Source organism: Aspergillus undulatus (assembly GCF_047715775.1).
Source record: "Aspergillus undulatus strain CBS 261.88 unplaced genomic scaffold BDV17scaffold_4, whole genome shotgun sequence".
In the NCBI taxonomy this organism is placed as follows: domain Eukaryota; kingdom Fungi; phylum Ascomycota; class Eurotiomycetes; order Eurotiales; family Aspergillaceae; genus Aspergillus; species Aspergillus undulatus.
The window spans coordinates 593,068-610,017 of record NW_027396608.1 but is presented as its reverse complement, the minus strand read 5'-3'; the positions used below and the strand labels follow the sequence as shown (position 1 = coordinate 610,017).

General features: G+C 51.0%; 7 protein-coding genes across 7 annotated transcripts; 3 read left to right on the top strand and 4 right to left on the bottom strand.

The window, feature by feature from the left end:
* Positions 1-190: 190 nt before the first annotated feature.
* Positions 191-2,776, bottom strand: BDV17DRAFT_287465 (OPT family oligopeptide transporter; the record flags this gene model as incomplete). Its single annotated transcript, XM_073761182.1, has 14 exons — positions 191-355; positions 434-543; positions 598-794; positions 928-1,043; positions 1,094-1,194; positions 1,245-1,362; positions 1,601-1,666; positions 1,720-1,844; positions 1,893-1,929; positions 1,981-2,054; positions 2,104-2,309; positions 2,363-2,553; positions 2,611-2,648; positions 2,710-2,776. The coding sequence occupies 14 exons, from the start codon at positions 2,774-2,776 to the stop codon at positions 191-193; spliced, it is 1,611 nt and encodes a 536-aa protein (XP_073619944.1).
* A 1,171-nt stretch (positions 2,777-3,947) lies between these two features.
* BDV17DRAFT_299551 (M20 family metallopeptidase) lies at positions 3,948-5,954 on the top strand. Its single transcript, XM_073763892.1, has 3 exons — positions 3,948-4,380; positions 4,432-5,642; positions 5,696-5,954. Exons 1-3 carry the CDS (start codon positions 4,046-4,048, stop codon positions 5,848-5,850), a joined length of 1,701 nt encoding a protein of 566 aa, XP_073619943.1. The 5' UTR covers positions 3,948-4,045; the 3' UTR covers positions 5,851-5,954.
* Positions 5,955-6,185: 231 nt separating this feature from the next.
* BDV17DRAFT_287463 (NADHX epimerase) lies at positions 6,186-7,155 on the top strand (the record flags this gene model as incomplete). The annotated part of the gene is made up of 2 exons (XM_073761181.1): positions 6,186-6,302; positions 6,367-7,155. 2 exons carry the CDS (start codon positions 6,186-6,188, stop codon positions 7,153-7,155), a joined length of 906 nt encoding a protein of 301 aa, XP_073619942.1.
* An 85-nt stretch (positions 7,156-7,240) lies between these two features.
* On the bottom strand, positions 7,241-10,122 carry BDV17DRAFT_147235 (WD repeat PLAP family protein). Its single transcript, XM_073754409.1, has 3 exons — positions 9,764-10,122; positions 9,222-9,675; positions 7,241-9,169 (listed from the first exon to the last, which is right to left on the bottom strand). Exons 1-3 carry the CDS (start codon positions 9,809-9,811, stop codon positions 7,314-7,316), a joined length of 2,358 nt encoding a protein of 785 aa, XP_073619941.1. The 5' UTR covers positions 9,812-10,122; the 3' UTR covers positions 7,241-7,313.
* Positions 10,123-10,126: 4 nt separating this feature from the next.
* BDV17DRAFT_252908 (WD40 repeat domain-containing protein) lies at positions 10,127-12,244 on the top strand. The gene is made up of 6 exons (XM_073756603.1): positions 10,127-10,702; positions 10,750-10,863; positions 10,916-10,955; positions 11,020-11,115; positions 11,175-11,788; positions 11,856-12,244. Exons 1-6 carry the CDS (start codon positions 10,693-10,695, stop codon positions 11,990-11,992), a joined length of 1,011 nt encoding a protein of 336 aa, XP_073619940.1. The 5' UTR covers positions 10,127-10,692; the 3' UTR covers positions 11,993-12,244.
* Positions 12,245-12,277: 33 nt separating this feature from the next.
* Positions 12,278-14,049, bottom strand: BDV17DRAFT_252904 (putative RNA binding protein). The gene is made up of 7 exons (XM_073756602.1): positions 13,897-14,049; positions 13,765-13,833; positions 13,401-13,432; positions 13,295-13,332; positions 13,163-13,226; positions 13,040-13,109; positions 12,278-12,989 (listed from the first exon to the last, which is right to left on the bottom strand). Exons 1-7 carry the CDS (start codon positions 13,933-13,935, stop codon positions 12,294-12,296), a joined length of 1,008 nt encoding a protein of 335 aa, XP_073619939.1. The 5' UTR covers positions 13,936-14,049; the 3' UTR covers positions 12,278-12,293.
* A 146-nt stretch (positions 14,050-14,195) lies between these two features.
* On the bottom strand, positions 14,196-16,950 carry BDV17DRAFT_252902 (alpha-actinin, sarcomeric (f-actin cross linking protein)). Its single transcript, XM_073756601.1, has 4 exons — positions 16,622-16,950; positions 16,403-16,469; positions 14,734-16,341; positions 14,196-14,682 (listed from the first exon to the last, which is right to left on the bottom strand). Exons 1-4 carry the CDS (start codon positions 16,675-16,677, stop codon positions 14,476-14,478), a joined length of 1,938 nt encoding a protein of 645 aa, XP_073619938.1. The 5' UTR covers positions 16,678-16,950; the 3' UTR covers positions 14,196-14,475.

The window sequence follows — 16,950 nt, the reverse complement described above, 5'->3', positions numbered from 1 at the left end:
GTTGGTGAAAACATAGACTTTGTATCTGAAGCGAAATGTAGCTTCTGGGCATCATTCTGGCTTCTATTATTGGGAGCTGTGCATCCATGCCTCTTCGTCTACTGGCGTACATTTCGTTATCGGTTTCTTTGCTCAACCTAACTCTCCCTGATCCTCAGTCAAATAAAGAAACTTCTGTTTTTTTAATTCCTTAAACACCATACACCTTACTATCTTCATTGGCGCCGCTCACGCACTCGAATTTTGTGGCGAGGACCCAGCGCATCACGCCGTAGTTCACTAGGAGGGTGAGCGTGTTGGCTATTATTTGGATGCCGATTACTTGGCGCGGTGGGAGGTGGAGGTAGTGGCCGATCTATCCATGGTGGGAGAGTTAGTTTTTGGACTACATAGGATTGGAGTGGGATGCGATCGGCTTGGTTGAGTATCGGACCTTCTGGTCTTCGAGGACTGTGCGAGCGTTGTACCACACGTTGCCGGAGATGATGCGGTATGCGAGCTGACCAAGGGGATGGCGCGGTGAGCCTTTTACATCGACCATGTCTGGTGAAGGGTATGTTAGCGCGGTAATATGGTAAACACGGATTAGCTACCTACAGCCATAGACCAGCTCATTGAAGTAGCCAACTTTGATCGAGAAGCCTGACATGGCGTAGACAAAGCTCATCGGCAGCATTGCTGCGGCGCCAAAACCCAATGCTACAAAGTACGTCCAGATGGGCATGTAGATTGTCTTGGAGACGACAACTCTAAGGAGCATCACGGTTGGTACTAGAGTTAGGGCAACACATTCCCTGTTATCTGTTAGTTGAGGTCGTTTTAAGGAGCGAGGGAACCTCACCATTTCGTTATTCCAGGATATTGTTGGATGATCGGCTAGCAAAGGTCATTTACTCTACTATTATAGAAAGGAAACGGCATGAATACCTGAGTCTGTCCTGATGATAAGCTCCCGACTGCTTTCTGGCTTTCCAGATCTTGTAGATCTTCGGGCCTAGGAAGACAGCGCACCACACATAGGAGGACATGTACGAGGCCACCCACTAGTACAAAAATGTCAATACAAAAGCATTAACTATGGGTATTTGCTTACCATGAACATCTGCCACGTATATTGAGCTCCAGAGTAGGCAAGACCTACTTCTTCATACTTGGTCTCGTTGACATGTTGCATGCCGTTCGAGTCGAGGTAGACTGCAAGTCATAAGTATCTGCTCTCAAAGGAAGAGAAGAAAACAACTGACTCAAATCATTGAACGGATAAGCTGACCCCTTCTTCTGGAAGACTCCGTTTGACATGATATCGTAAGTCGGCGAACCCCAACGATTCCCAAAGTACGCAATCGGAATCAAAATCCAGCACTGGATACATTAGCAAAGCATCTTCAGGAAAAAAACAAATATGAATCTTGCAATACACTCACAGTCAACACAAATGCAGGAAGATAAGCACCTGCACACTGTATGGATACGTAATAACTGTCGACGTGATGTTGGACCAGTTGAGGGTATGTTCAACAACCGCATACCACCACGGCCGATAAAATTGACAGTATGATTTCGACTAGCAAGCCAGCACAGCGGAGCCAGAGAAGCCCACAAAGGGGAATAGGTACTCTGGAAGGAATTGCCAGACAAATGTAGCAAAGAGCAGTACCCAGAACATCTACCACATATTCAGTCAGCTATGGTCAAGGATATCTTTGTGAGGCAAATTACCTTCATCTGATCGTGCGCCCTCTTCTTGTCGGTTCTATTCCTGGTGTCCATACTCCGGTAGAGGGTTACCTGTTGTAGTGACAGAGGAAATATGAACTCGGGGTCATCTATAAGAATTGCCCGGACTAAAAAGATTAAATGAGAACTTACTTGCAAGATCCTGGATCGCATACCCATTGCAGCAAACGAAAACCCCAGTAAGGAAGAGCCCTAGCCTGAATTAGCACATCATCCTTGACATGAAGAAGGCCTCCTGCATACCCTTCCAAAGAACAACGCGACTGCTGGATTCATGGTGAGGTTGTAGTATACAGCATCATTCGTCGGCAAGAACGCTTTCATAATCAGCTGTGCTCACGAACCAAACCAGACCTGAATACATACTAGCCCATTGGCCCTGACTTCCAGCATTGGCGGCGATACCCACAATTGCATGCTCTTTGGTCAACCAAGGGCCAGGATTTAACGAGAACGAAAATCTCCCCAATGGCGCCTTGTAAGCAGGCAAGATACGTGCGAGGAACCGACCAAGGGGATCAGACGCCAGGATCACGAAGAAGACTGGAAACGGCGCAGTCGTTGTCCGAAAGCTAGTAGGAAATGAGCTGAGAGGTTTTGTTGGAGCAGCTGCAGAAAGACCTACTAGGACAGCTGCGATACAACACTCCCAAGTGCGCAGAAGATCGCAGAGAGAAGAATGGAGCGAAAGGTCAAGACTGGCATTGAAGGATCATCTTCGAACCCCACGGCCGTCCGCACCAACTCGGGAATGTTCTTGAACTCAGCAGAATCAAAGTCATACTGCGACTCATCGGACGAATCGAATTCTCTTTTCTCAACCGGATGAACGTCGCCTGTTCAACCTAGCTCCTTGACGTCTGGCGGTTGTACCTTCTCGGTGGGAACGTCTTGTGGCTCTTGTGGTTGCGCTAATGGCCAAATGGTTAGATTGCTGTCCATAGGTAGCCATATTTCAAAGTAAGAACTGACTGATATCATTATCATGGCCGTGCTGCCGCTCAAGCCTTACACTATGAAAGACAGAGAATCGAGCCATTTTTGCCGAAAATCCTGTTGGCAAGATTCCTGCTAAAGCCATTACCTACCTACTTATATCAATAAAAGTCGGAGATACCGAGACGCCCCGCGGCCTTCGACAAAGCATGGTGCAATCTTGGTCGGCATGATAATGGGTCTGCAACCAAGACAGTTCCAGATAAGGAAGCCCTCCACACGGGGTGTGGCAGTGTCCTGTTACTGGATAGGCAAACCAGAGATAGACCGTTGAACAGGGACAGCGTGCTATATAAAGGACCCCAAGCCATTTGTGATGCTAGTAAACCATGTCGCAAGGCAAGGTTGTATGCAGGTCTTATCTCCACCTATCTCAGAGAAGGTTAGGACATTCCGCCATGACAAGGGGCCATGTCGTGAGATAGAAAAGAATAGATCTAGGCATTAGCCCTACGCCATTAATCAAAACTTGGAGAACTTCGAGGTGGCAACTATCCCAATGCAACTGACCTGTGGTCGGACATGGCGTGAAGATGGGGGGGGGGAAGGCGCAATGAGGGGGTTGGCTTAGGGCTAGCCGGGACGGGGCCTGTCAAAAGGATCCCAACCCGGACGCCTTTCCGCTGATTCTCAACTATAACCATAATGATAATAAACCAATTGGCTGGCTTGTTGAACCATGGGCTGCTCTTGGAGATATATAGTCCACCCGCAAGCGATTTCGCAGCTGCTACTTGGTAGAGCCGTGGAGAGTAGGCTGGCCCGCGGAGCTCGGTCTATCTATGTGCCTCGATCGTGTGCTGATAGGATTTCCTCATGCCAAACGCGGATTTCATCATCGTCTTTGTCTTTGCGTATAGTGCTGAGATGGAGTTGAATGATGTATCCCCCGCTCCCTTGCAAAGAGTATGCTTGCTTTTTGGGTCTGCGACAATTGCATCTTCTTCAAGGGGATGGAAGAGCGCTTTTGCGGTACAAATGTAGGGTTTAGCGACATCTGGTGAGCTTCAAGTCACGTACAATGGCGCCATGCCTATTGAATATTAGCTGCTACTTATGTTACACAAGATACATACTCCAACTAAGTCCTCAACCCTAAAGCAGAACAATGGCATTGATCAAGCCCCAATGCTGGCTTGATATGTCATCATCACCTCAATTGCGCCTTATCTCCACCGTCTCGCCTCTTCTCCAACTCTTCCCCTCACCAACGTCCTCGCCCAGGTAGTCTATTATTCTTAACTTTTCTGCCAAATTATTGTTCGTTTCATACCGTGGCGTGGTAATTAAGTTCTAGAGCTCAAGAAAAGCAATGGCTGTATCGAGACTACTGCTCCTGGTGAACATTACTGGCGCCTCAAGCTTCGTGTTGCCCTTTTTCGGCCAGACGCCCATTTCAGTCGCGAACCTCAGTTCCGATTTCACCTGTGATCTATCACCTACGCTCGATCCAGCCGGCGATGGGCTACCATCGGCATCAAAGTTGTTCTCGTCCCACGAGGCATTGGAGCGACAGGTGAAGCGTCACCAGGCCATTGTGCGGGTCCCGTCAGTCTCCTACGATGACTTGGGCGAAATTGGCGAGGACGACAGATGGACGCCATTCTACCAGCTGTATCCCGTATTCAAGGAAACATATCCTGCACTGTAAGTTGTAAGACTGGCAATAGTGAGGTACCGTCACACTAATAGTACAAGCCATGAACACGCAAAGGTAGAGAAGATCAATACTTTCGGATTGCTCTACACACTGGAAGGCTCAGATCCCTCGCTGAAGCCGACTCTTCTCACGGCTCATCAAGACGTGGTTCCTGTGGCCAATGCGTCTACCTGGACCTACCCGCCCTTCGAAGCACACTTTGACGGCGAATACATTTGGGGTCGCGGCGCCTCCGACGACAAGAACAGTCTGACCGGCATATTATCTGCCGTCGAGGGCCTTCTGTCCGAGACTTACTGGAAGCCCAGACGCACCCTTCTGCTGGCATTTGGATTTGACGAAGAAGTCGGTCTCAACCAGGGCGCGAAGAATATTAGCGAAGTTCTGCAGGATAGATACGGCGATGACAGTATGGCTATTATTCTCGATGAGGGCGGTTTTGGCTCGCAGCCTCTGGATGACAAGACCATTTACGTTCATCCCGCAGTCACAGAAAAGGGCAGCATCAATATCTTCTTTGAGCTCCACTCCAAGGGCGGCCACAGTTCTGTTCCCCTTCCGCATACGGGTATTGGTATTATTTCCGAGCTCGTCGTTGCCCTCGAGGCGAGTCCGTATGAGCCTGTGATTGTTCCAGACAGCCCCATCCACAAACGCCTCGTCTGCCAAGCGCGATACTCACCGGACACACAGCCTGAAATTGAAAAGCTCCTGAAGAACAACGACTTCGAAAGGTTGGCCGTTGAATTCGCCAACACTAACCCCCTGAACCGGTTCGTCGTGCAGACCTCACAGGCCGTTGACCTGATCAACGGCGGCGTAAAGATCAACGCCATGCCAGAAAAGGTCAATCTAGCCGTCAACCACCGCGTTGCACACCACCAGAGACCCGTAGATATCCAGCATAAGGCCGTCCAAGTGATCGCGGACGTGGTTGAGAAGTACGGCCTGAGAGTTGACGCATACAAAGGGGACAAGGAGTATCATGATTACGTCGCGGAGCTCTACCCTGCTGATAGCCTCTTTCGCACCGACCTGAAACGTCGCCACGTCGATGAAGTCGATTACAACGGAACCCTTGTGGTTACCGCGCCGCACAAGGCCGAGCATGCGCCTGTCTCTCCTGCCAGCGGTGCTGTGTGGGATATTTTCTCAGGGACAATTCGACACACGTTCGCGTCTGAGGATAAGACTGTTGTTCCGGTTGGGAATATCATGACGGGAAACACGGATACTAGATATTATTTGAGTAAGTTAGCCATATTGGTCGAGGACATGGGCTACATACTAACCGCATTTCAGGCCTTTCCCGCAATGTTTATAGATGGGCACCGGCTGTTGGTCGTGGATTGGATAATATCCATACTGTCGATGAGCGCGTGGGCATTTATGACCACTTGAATGCTGTTCGATTTTACTATGACTTTATTCGCAATTTTGATGCTGCGGATGTATAGGACAGGCATAGACAGAGGTATAAATACAGCGGGCCGATGTGAGGTGGAGCAATTCTACGACAACCCTATATAGATCCTGTTCAAAAATTGGAAAAGCTGTTGGATATTCATTTGGCATATTCCTAAAATAAAAAGCAGAGGACCTTGTGTTGGTGAATCAAGGGCTCTTAAATCCGTAACGTCCGAATGACGTAGAGAGGGAGCTTAGCTATCTTTTATCAGATCATCACCTCGACCTCGTCATCACCACTACACTTGTTAGCTGCTCTTAAACGATCCTTGATTATTCTCTGTACACAATCAATTATTGAACACTCAGTTCCCGATACAATTGCATGCTTCCCTCCACCCTCTCAACATTCACCCGCCGCCTCCCCACCATCATCCCCATCCCCGCATCTCCATCTCGAGCTCTAAAGCACTACCACGGACCGGCAAAGATGGCTCTCAAGGTAAGACAGAACCCGCACTATTCACAAATGGCACAAAAGCTGAATGCGCAATGCCCTATCGTAGGCAATTTCCTCCAAAGACGCCGCCTCCCTAGACCAAGACCTCATGGAAGCCGGTGGTTTCTCCCTTGACCAGCTAATGGAACTCGCTGGTCTTTCTGTGTCGCAGGCTGGTGAGTCAAAATACACAACACACCTAGCCTTCCTACTCGCATTGAGAGATCGAAAGCTAACGCTCAATGCCAATATCAAAGTCTACCGCGTCCACCCGCCAACCGCAGGAAAAGACATCCTAGTCATCTGCGGCCCAGGAAACAATGGCGGCGACGGGCTTGTCGCAGCCCGCCACCTCGCACACTACGGCTACAACCCCTCAATCTACTATCCCAAAGAAGGCAAGAAGGACATCTACAAGGGATTGAAAACCCAACTATCGGCGCTCAATGTCCCCTTCATCACAGACGCGGACTTCCAAGCCACACTGGAAAAGACAAGTCTCATCATCGACGCGATCTTCGGGTTCTCCTTTGGCGGACCGCTGCGCGATCCGTTCCCCGAAATCATTAGTGCGATGGAGAAGAGTTCGCAACCGGTTCTTGCTGTCGATGCGCCGAGTAGTTGGGATATTGAGGGTGGACCGCCCGGTTCTGGGCCGGGGAGTGGATTCATGCCCGAATACTTGGTGAGTTTGACGGCGCCGAAGCCGTGCGTTAAGTTCTATAAGGGGAGGCATTTTGTTGGTGGGAGGTTTTTGACAAGGGATGTGGCGGAGAAGTATGGGCTTGATGTTCCAAGTTATCCTGGGGTTGATCAGGTTATGGAGGTTGGGGTCGATGCGGAGGGGAGGCTTTGATACCTCTAATGCTAGGTTTGTGGGTATCAAGGATGTTGAATACGTCAGTGGTTGCTCCAAGAGATTGACATTGAAAGTGAATTCTATTGATTGATCATATCGGCGTCCTACTCGAGCCTAACGGCGCGTTATTCATGTGGTAGATACAAGATCACTGATTATGACAGAGCAGTTGTGATCTCGGCAATGATACCCTTGATCCTTGGTTCCTTTCCCAAAGTAGAGCTCGACACAGTCTGCAGAACCGCGCCGAGATCGTACACCTCCTTGGCAGCGGCCTTGACCTCATTCTCAAGCTCCTTGACCAAGGTTCCTAGTGCGACGAGACTGCGGTAAACTGCCTCCGAATCCTTCTCCTTGGAGAGCAACCCGATAAGTTCTTCGAGGAGAACTAAGCCCCGTTGACTGGACTCGAAGCTTGTGTTCCTGCCTTCGGACGTGGAAAACACTGATATGTTGATGTAGAGAGTCGCTATTGCGATTGTGAGATTGCGATTCGGGGAGAATCCGCTGTTTGCTAGGCATTTCTTGATAGCGGCGTTGATCTGGTCGAACTTTTCGATGGCGAGGTTTCGGCCAGCATTGGTTTCGAACAGGTTGGCGAGCATTCGAATAGAAAGCATTGCGTTGTTGACATTTACTGGAGCGTCGTATATCCCACTGTCGATGATGCCGGTGACCAGGTCTTTGCCGTTATAGTCTGCTGTCGCTGTCACTGGTGTGGCCGCAGCAAACAAACGTAGAAGATCGAGCCCAGGCAGCCTATTTACCGCTGGCCAGACCGTCCCAACCTTGAAAAGTAGATTTACGCCTGCCTCTACGGCTGGAGAGTCTTCGATTGATCCGTTTGAGGACTCCAGCTCACTGCATAAGGAAACCACCGTCTCTATCTCCGAAGGACTCAACGACAGATCTTTTGAACCTTCTGCGACAAGCTTCTCATTCAGCTCCTGTAATTTCTTGGAAATGACTTTGAGGTTGGCGGTCTTGATTGATAGATAGGTCTTTTGTGGAAGGACCTTGGGGCGCGATTCAGGAATAGCCGCCGACTGAGCAGCATCTCCTGGGCGATAGCGTCTATCTTGACCCCATGGATCGGAGCCCCCTGAAGGCTCTTGCCTGGACTGTCCGATTGTCGCCCCTTGCGTGTTCTGAACGATGAATTGAGCAACTTGGTCAAGATAACTCATCGGAAGCTCGTTGTCACCGATGAACTTGGTTGCAGCTTCGTATGGGTTCTGAGAGAGGTTGTAGGGTAATTTGAGAGGAGGCTTGCCATCCTCAACATCAACGTCAAAAACGAAGTCGTAGTCCTGACCGAGATATTCTGTTTTCCTCCCGCTGCTGCCGGCAGAGTCCACCACAGTGCCTACCGATTCCCACTTTCCCAGAGCAACTGACCATGTGTGAGCGCTAACACTGCCGTTCGCTTCACAAATCATTTGCACCTGACCGTCCTTCGTGCCGGACTTCTGCTGCAAGAACTCTGGTCCGGGTAGCTTTTCCTTGTTGATCTTTCCGACCTGCTGCTCGGGTATCGCAGATTCCTTGACAGCCGTCTCAAATTGCTGCACTACTTCCGCACTCGCCTGTCTGTCAGGACTCCTGGTGAAGACCCGAGTTATGCGATCACTAGCTCCTGTTACGATATCACCGTTCTCCTGGCAGACCGCAACGCCCCAGACAGAGATCGCAGGGTGGGTAATCGTTTGTACGCACTGCGTACCACGCCATACCCGCACTGTTCGATCCTCCCCGGAGCTGACCAGCTCCCCTGATGGTAGAACCGCCAACGAATAAATGAAGCTCTCATGACCATGAAGTTCTGCAACAAGGTCCCCTTCCAAGGTAAATAGGCGAATTACTCCGTCATTGCTTGCTGAGGCGAATTGTGCACTAGTAGGGTGAGAGGGAGGTAATTTGCATAAGGCTCGAACGACGTCGCGAGAGTCTTTGATGCTCTTCAACAGTTTTCCCGAGGTGTTGAAAATCCGAATGATATTGTCCGCGCAGCCTAGAAGATGCATTAACATTTGGTCGGAATCACTTCGCTGGCTCGTGTTTACCTGTGATAACAGTGTTCTTGTCATAGGCCAGCACTGCCCAGACGCTGCCTTGATGATCCTCCAGAACAACCTCGGATTCCCATTTCCCGATCCTCCAAAGACGAGCAGTGGAATCCCAGCTTCCACTCACGACGAAACCACCTTCCGGGCACACATCCAATGCACAGACTGTATGCGCATGGCCCAGTAGCATAGCATCCGCGTTGTCGTTTGAAGTCTTGCCGGGCTGTCGTGCTTCGATTATTGTATCTTGGCCTCCAGAGAATACTAGTCCGTCAAGGAACTCAGGTGTTGGTGGGTAATATGCTAGAGCGTTGATGAAGGCTGAACCATGAGAGACGATAGTGTCGTCGTACTTCGGAGGCGGGCTCGATTCAAGCTTCCAGAGCCGGACAGTCGCATCTCGCGAGGCAGAGAAAAGAGCCTTAGCATTGGGAAAGGCCACGGCGCGGACCTTGTGGTAGAAAGCAAACATTAGTGTTGGTCTTCGTCGGGGGAGGCGTTGTTGTATGGTCAACACGAGGAGCGGGGAGCTATCTTACATCATCGCCGTGACCCTCCAAAGCAGCGGAGATCTTGAACTCAGGCATACATAAACGGATTGCGGTTTCGAGGTTCAGAAAAGGTAGCTGAGGCGAAAGTTTGGTAGTGTGATAGAGGTCAAAGAGGATAGGGTAACTGGAATGAGAGCAGGTAGATGATCAGTCGAATGACCCCAACTCCGGGGGGGCTCGTGGCATCCACCCTGGCAGCTCCGGCCGATCGCTGGAGGGGCGGCGGTGGGCGGTCAACCTGCCACCTTGGAAGCCCAGAAGCTGCTAGAAGAGATGAGTAATCTCAACATGCAACTGTGAAGAGCATGCACTTTTTTGAATGAAAGAAGATCTGGATAACCCTGTATTCTCCACAAGATCAGCAGCTTGCGTCTCACAGATGTTGATTGCTTACCAAGTTACCCCCCAGTGGGCAGCAATCTGAAGTATATATTCACGTGCCATACTAACCCCATCAGGCCTAGCGCACCTGGCCTCCGCCCTCCTTCCGAAACGGCGAACAATTGAAGCTTCAAAAGTTGTCTTCATGATCACTTCTGGGCCGGACTCTCCGTTCCCTCAAATCTTTCTATAGAAGGGTGTCGCTGCGGGTGGCCGGTCTACGTTCTCATTAGATCTCTCAGTTGGGCTTTTCCTCCTTCATTGCTCCCTCTCCTGCGATTCGTCATTCCCTCCCTCCGCCGTCATTTCTATACAGACTCCCCGCTCTCCAGCGCTGATGACTTGACGAGACCGACGAATTTCCTTCTGTATTTCTAGCTGCTCCTGTCTCACATTATTTGGTGCAATCTGTGCAAACAATCTTTTCTTCGTTGACAAACCTTCGGCTGAACTCTGGGTTGGACATCTCATCTTTGCATTGTTAACGGCCATTCTGGAATTGATATCCCGGTTTTTGTTCAGACTTTGAATTCGCTATGGCTTTAGGTTTGGCACTGTCCTCCGCATTTGCTTAACCTACTGACATAGGTCAGATATCCCTAAAGTTGTGCCTTTGACTTGCCACGGGCATTCTCGTCCCGTGCCGCACATCAGTTTTTCCTCCGCCGTGGAGGACGACCAATACTACCTTGTCTCTGCCTGTAAAGGTCGGTTGTGCTCACCTTGCAAGGCCCTGCACAAATTGGCTGACTGCCACAGATAACAATCCTATGCTCCGGGACGGTATCACCGGCGATTGGTATGACTTGGATCCTAATCCATCTTCTCCGCCCCCATGGGCATTCGGCTAACCGCTACTTCAGGATCGGCACCTTCCTCGGACACAAAGGAGCGGTATGGCAAGCTCGTCTGTCGACCGATGCTAACATAGCCGCAACCGCTGCTGCGGATTTCTCTGCGTGAGTTGGGCCCACCGATGTATAGGCGTCAGCTGCTTACGGTTCTCTTCCACACACAGTAAGGTTTGGGACACTCACACAGGTGATTGCCTCCACACTCTGCAACACGCCCACATCGTCCGAGCAGTCGCGTTCCCCCTCCAGCCCTCTCCTCAAATCCTTGCGACCGGCGGCTACGAGAAGAAACTCCGTATCTTCGACCTGACTCGCGCCGGCAGCAGCGACACTGCCTCTTCCGCAACAGCCACAGAGAACGGCAGCGCAGCTACAAGCTACGAAATTGGACCGGGCGTTCACGGCGGCACAATCAAATCCATTGTCTGGAACCGTGACTACAACATTCTCACAACGGCCGCCGATGACCGCAAAATCCGCTGGTGGGATCTGCGCTCCCGACACCCCGTCGTCGAGTACCCCGTGGATGGAAACATCGGCAGCTGCGAACTTAACACTCTTGCGACTCGTCCAAACGATAGGGGTATCCTCTCCGTCGCTGCGGGAAAGAGCGTCTACCTATTTGACGGCCAGGCCCCGGGACGACTCCTCAAGAAGATTGACTTCCGGTACGAGGTTGCGAGTGCTGCGGTCAACAATGACACTGCACGGCTGGTAACAGGTAGTGCGGATGATACCTGGGCGCGCGTATACGATTTGCATACGGATGAGGAACTCGGTACGTCACTTGACCTACATAAAATCACCTCTTATCTGGCTTACATCGGCTAACCCATTTCTTACAGAAGTCCAAAAGGGCCACCATGGCCCCATCTGGTCCGTCAGTTTCTCGCCAGACGGTAAACTCTACGGCACGGGAAGTGAGGACGGAACAATCAAGCTCTGGAAAGCATGCAGAGAGCCGTATGGGCTGTGGCGCTGAGTTGGGTTGGGCTGACCTGCTGATCTCGAGGGAAGAAATGCATAGCCAATATAATAAATACAATACGTTTCATGTAGCCGATGACCTTTGGCCTTTCAAGGGTTTGAGCAAGCTGTGTAGTGTGCTATTACCAAGTGGTGTTTGGCAACCTCACTGAACAAAGCGGAGTGTATAGAGAGAGATCTAGCAATTATTTTGGTCCTGAAGCAAAGTAGTACTGCACTTAGATAGCCTTATAGGTGGAAATAACATGACAGTAATACATAGACAGACCGATATCGCACAGCACAAACCCAATTATCTATTCAATCATGTCAATATCATCATCCCCACCAGCCGGTGCCGCCGCGGCAGGCGCAGCAGCAGCAGCGGGAGCCGGCGCCTGTTCCGGCTCACCCTCCTGCCCGGCCGTCCCAGCATCCGCAGTAGGCCCAGAGCCCCAATAGTCCTCCATCTCCTGATCGAGCTCTTCTTGCGTCTTCTTGGGCCTTGGGTTTCCTCCACGGCGGGAATCCCTGTTGTCACCGCCTCGTCGTCCACCACCGCCGCGGCGCGGGGACCGCTGGCCCTGCCCGGGGATATACCGATCGATGTGGTCGGGCGCAGGCTTGGAGACGTCGCTGCGGCGGTAACTGCCACCGCCACCACCACCTCCAGCACCGCGACGGCCACGACGGCGACGCCCGGCGCCCTCAGCGCTATCATCTCGGTCCTCGGGGCTCAAGCTTCGCGCGTCGCGGGGCCGCTCAACACGGTCGAAGAGGCTGCCTCGCGGTTTTTCGACGTTATCGAAGGGATTGCGGTCTCGACGGGGGCCGGAGGGTGCTATCGAGATGCGGATTGGCTGGCCTTTGGCATTTGCGCCGTCGAATTCGGCGATTGCTGTTCTGGCGTCGCTGTGTCGATTGTATGTAACGTAGGCGACGCCTTCGGAGCGGCCGGCGCGGTCGTAGACGAGGGATACGTTCGAGATGGATCCGATGCGGCAGAATAACTCCTGAAGAAATTGTTAGGGCATGCATACGAGCTTTGCACCGAGTCACCTACCTCGAGATCGGTCTCCGTGATATCGTAGTGGAGGTTCTCAATTCGGAGGCGAGTTCCGGAGGACGCACTCCTGATAGCCAGTTAGCGCGGTTCGCATTGAGTTATACGCGTAAGAAGCCATACCGGTCATCCGGGGACGGGGAGTATCGATCGCCGCGAGGCCGTCGCGAGCCACGGGCAGGACGTGCTGAACGGGTGTAAGGACCAAAGCCACGGGTAATGCCAATGTCGGTGTTGCGTAGGTTCAAAACATACTGTCTCTGTCGTCTTCATACTTATCATGGACCCAATCTCTATAACCCCCGCGAGTAGCGAATTAGCACGCGGAACCTGTGAATTCGCAAAACTGGGGATTGCTTACAGATCCAAATCAACACGCTCATCCCGATAAGGCTGTTGTATCAGAGAAGTGGAAAAAAGGTCAGCCCGAAATCATCTCAGGTATCATGGAACTGCTGCATTGCATTATTTGCTGTGTCGATTTTCCTGTAGCACGAGCCGTAGCGTTCAGGTCTATCCGTCCGAAGGACAACCAAATCCAAAGGACAAGTGCCAATCACGGGGTCATCGAGCTTTGCTTATCACAGTATTGGAGATTCAAGAAGGGCGCGAACGCGAAGAAAGAGGAGGATGTGGAGGAACAGGAGGAGGAAGGACCTAGCATAGCGAAAGAGCAGCGAGTTAGTGGAAGTCCTCCGGCTCTGTTGGTACGACTGGATACGTACCTTTTTTACGCCATTCGTGCGGCGAGGTGCATTGCGGCCGCCCCGGTTCTGGCGGCGATCTTGCCTCTGCTATATTTACTGTTAGCAAGGCAAGTTGACATGGTCCTGGTTGGAGACATCGGAAAGTCTTACAGGGCGTTCGGCGATGATCTCATCCAAGCTGCGATCCATTTTTGGACGCGAAGTGAGAGGTTCCGGATAGCGGACGGAGAAGGCGGCGAAGAGGAACGAGTACTGAAGACTGTAACACAGTCGACGAGCAGGAAAATAAACAATGGAGGGATGGCGTTGAGACAAGAAGCGCGGAGGAACAAGCTGTTGGGTAAAGTAGGGTCGTCACGTGATTGCTTACGGGTCCGGAGCTGTTGCGCCTCAAAACTTTAGTATCAATCTAGACGTAGCTAGCATATTGAACAGCTGGGGTCCAGTAATTTGGAAGAGTAAAGAGTGATATTACTTATGATTGATTATAGTTCCTATTTTTTTGACGTTATCTACAACCGGACATTGGTTGTATACACAGCGAAAGTGGTAAACTGCCTCGATGAACTCGAAAGCAGATGCAAAATTGGACTGTAAACGAACGCGCATGCAGAGAAGTCCTTAGTATGCATTGTGGAATCAATCAACCCAGCAAACCTCCGTAGAGCTCCAGTCAACACCTATACACCAAACAGTGAAAGTAAAGAAAGGACAGGGCGGAAGGACGCTTCAGTCTTTGCCATTAATGGAGACATGCTTCGGGTTGGTCGGATTCTCGTTCATCATCTTTTCCATAAAGCTGATATAATCGTACTTTGGAAGCTCTCTGTCTTCTAAAAGATCTGGGCCTTCATGCTGAGGCATGCTCTTGACGAGGTGGTCGATGATCTCGTCTGGGATAAGAGAGTGCCGAAGGTCAAGCTCTGTGACATATGGCTGCAGACAGTTAGTCTTTAATGCTCAAGTTCAAACGGGTATAAAACGTACCTTGCCATCTGCAACCTCCTGAAAACTCTGGAAGACCTGCTCCGCGGTATTCTGGTCTTCTGTGACGCTGACCATAAAACGAATAAATTGCTCAAAGCTGACTCCGCCATTTGTAGCTAACCTCGTAGGTCCGCACGTATCGACGTAGACCTGGTGCATCTCCTCTTCGTCATATACAAGACCCAGACTAGCTAGAGCAGCCGAGAACTCGAGTTCTTGCAGTGTATTGGATGAGTCACGATCAAAGTGTCGGAAAACAGACTCGAACTCTTCGAGTTGTATTGGCGTCAGGTTCGTCATATCCCGCGCAACGCGTTGGTTGTCCAGGAACGCCATCTTCTTGGATATGCTTGACTTGACAAGACTCAACTCGTAAGCCAGTTCGTCCAATGTGAAAGTCGTATAATCATTCTCTTCAACGTTAGCTTCCTGACATTGCTCCTCCAGCTCGGCGATGGTTTCTAAGAAAGCATCGAGGGGCGGTAGGTTCTCGTTCAGTCGCTTGACGTGGGCTAGTTGATCTTCAACATCACCGTCCAGTCCTGAGATAGCAAGTGACAGCGTCTTCAATGTCAGCGCGAAGTCATTAGCCTTATCCGCGAAAGACCGACGCAGAGCGTTCTTGATATCTCGAATAGTCTCGTTGATCAGCTGGCTGCGCTCGTGCTCGTCACGAGTAAGGCATTCCCACTCCTGGTCGCAGGCTTCGGAAGATAACTCTGGCGGTGGGTCGTAGGCTCGAAGACGATATGTGCTGAGTTTTGTCTTGATATTGCCTAACAGGGCGGCCAGGTCTGACTTCTCGGCCACCCACTGACGTTTCTGGTTCCGCTTATACATAGCAAACTGGGAGGCCTGCTCCTTTGCATCTTTGTATGTCCCTTCAAAAGACGAGTTCTTCCAGTCATCGCGTTGGGTCCGGATCAAGCGCAAGAGTTCCCGCATCCTCTTTTCATAAGAGTTCTGCATCTCCCACGCGCCGTGCATGTTGTTGACGAACTTCTCCACTCGTCGACCCGCATTCTCTACCCTCTCTAGTTGCGAAAAGGCGTGGAACCAATATGCAATGTAAGTCATTAACGAGCGTTCGTCCGGTCTGGCAACATCGCAGACGTCGTCAACATCGAGGAGATCAGGGATACCGACTTCGTTCGCAGCGATATCGAAGGCAAGCTTCATGTTCCCTCGGTGGTCATTTTTATCCAGAGCGTCAAAGTCGATCAAGTCTGGGCGGTGAATATCCAAAAGGGCACAGAATGCGAGACCGTCGTTCCAGCTCGTAGAGAAATCTCGCACCTCTACGCCCTCGTAGCAGGCCGTCTTTCTTTGACACCACAAGAGCAGACCTGCCTTCGCGGTCATACCCTCTTCATTAATATCGCTGATGGTGAACCGGAGAATAAGCGTCCAGATCAAACCAAGAATAATCTTCTGGTTACCGTCGACGATATCCTCCGCTCCAATATTGGTCATTTGAATCCCCCTCCCCTTGATAAAGTCGAGACTCTTGTTGACATTTTCGAACTTTTGCACGCGAAGCTTTGGGTTCGCGGCATATCGACCGAGAGAGTCTCCGCCGAGGATCTCGAGAAGATGGATAAGGATGACCTAGGTTCACGAGGATTATCAGCGATCCAAATCTTCAGCTTGGGCGCGACAGATAACCTACGCCATTGGAGAGTTCCTGCACCAAATCCTTCAGGATAATATCCCGAACTTTCAGTTTATTGTTAAGCCTGCAGGGAACATAATTGTCAGTCGGGCTAGGCTTCAGACTGAAAGAGCATGATCTCAAGATTGATGAGCCCCAGAGTCTAAGGGGAATCCCGCAAGGTAGCGAAGGACAGGCCACGAGGGGGAGGAGGGGTGGAAACAAGGGCAGGCCAACCATTTTGTGAATGTCTTCTGTTGCACATTAACCCACGACTCGTCGACAGTCAACATGATGAACAATATGCGAGACCGGGAACATTCAGAGTATGCGAGAAGTCGTCTTTTGTGGGCTGTTGTTGTCGTGACTCTTCAGCGACCGAGGGGGGGATGGTTTCGGGGTCGGTAGAGCTATCGGGTTGCTATTGATAGATAGATAGATCGTCCGGATGAAGCGGGCAAGATCTTCATAAAGACCCGGCTAGTAGTTGTAGTATCGATAAAGAGCGAAGCACCCAGTCGTACTCGGGACAAAGGCAGGGCCGCGGACGGGAAGCCAGAGGGAAG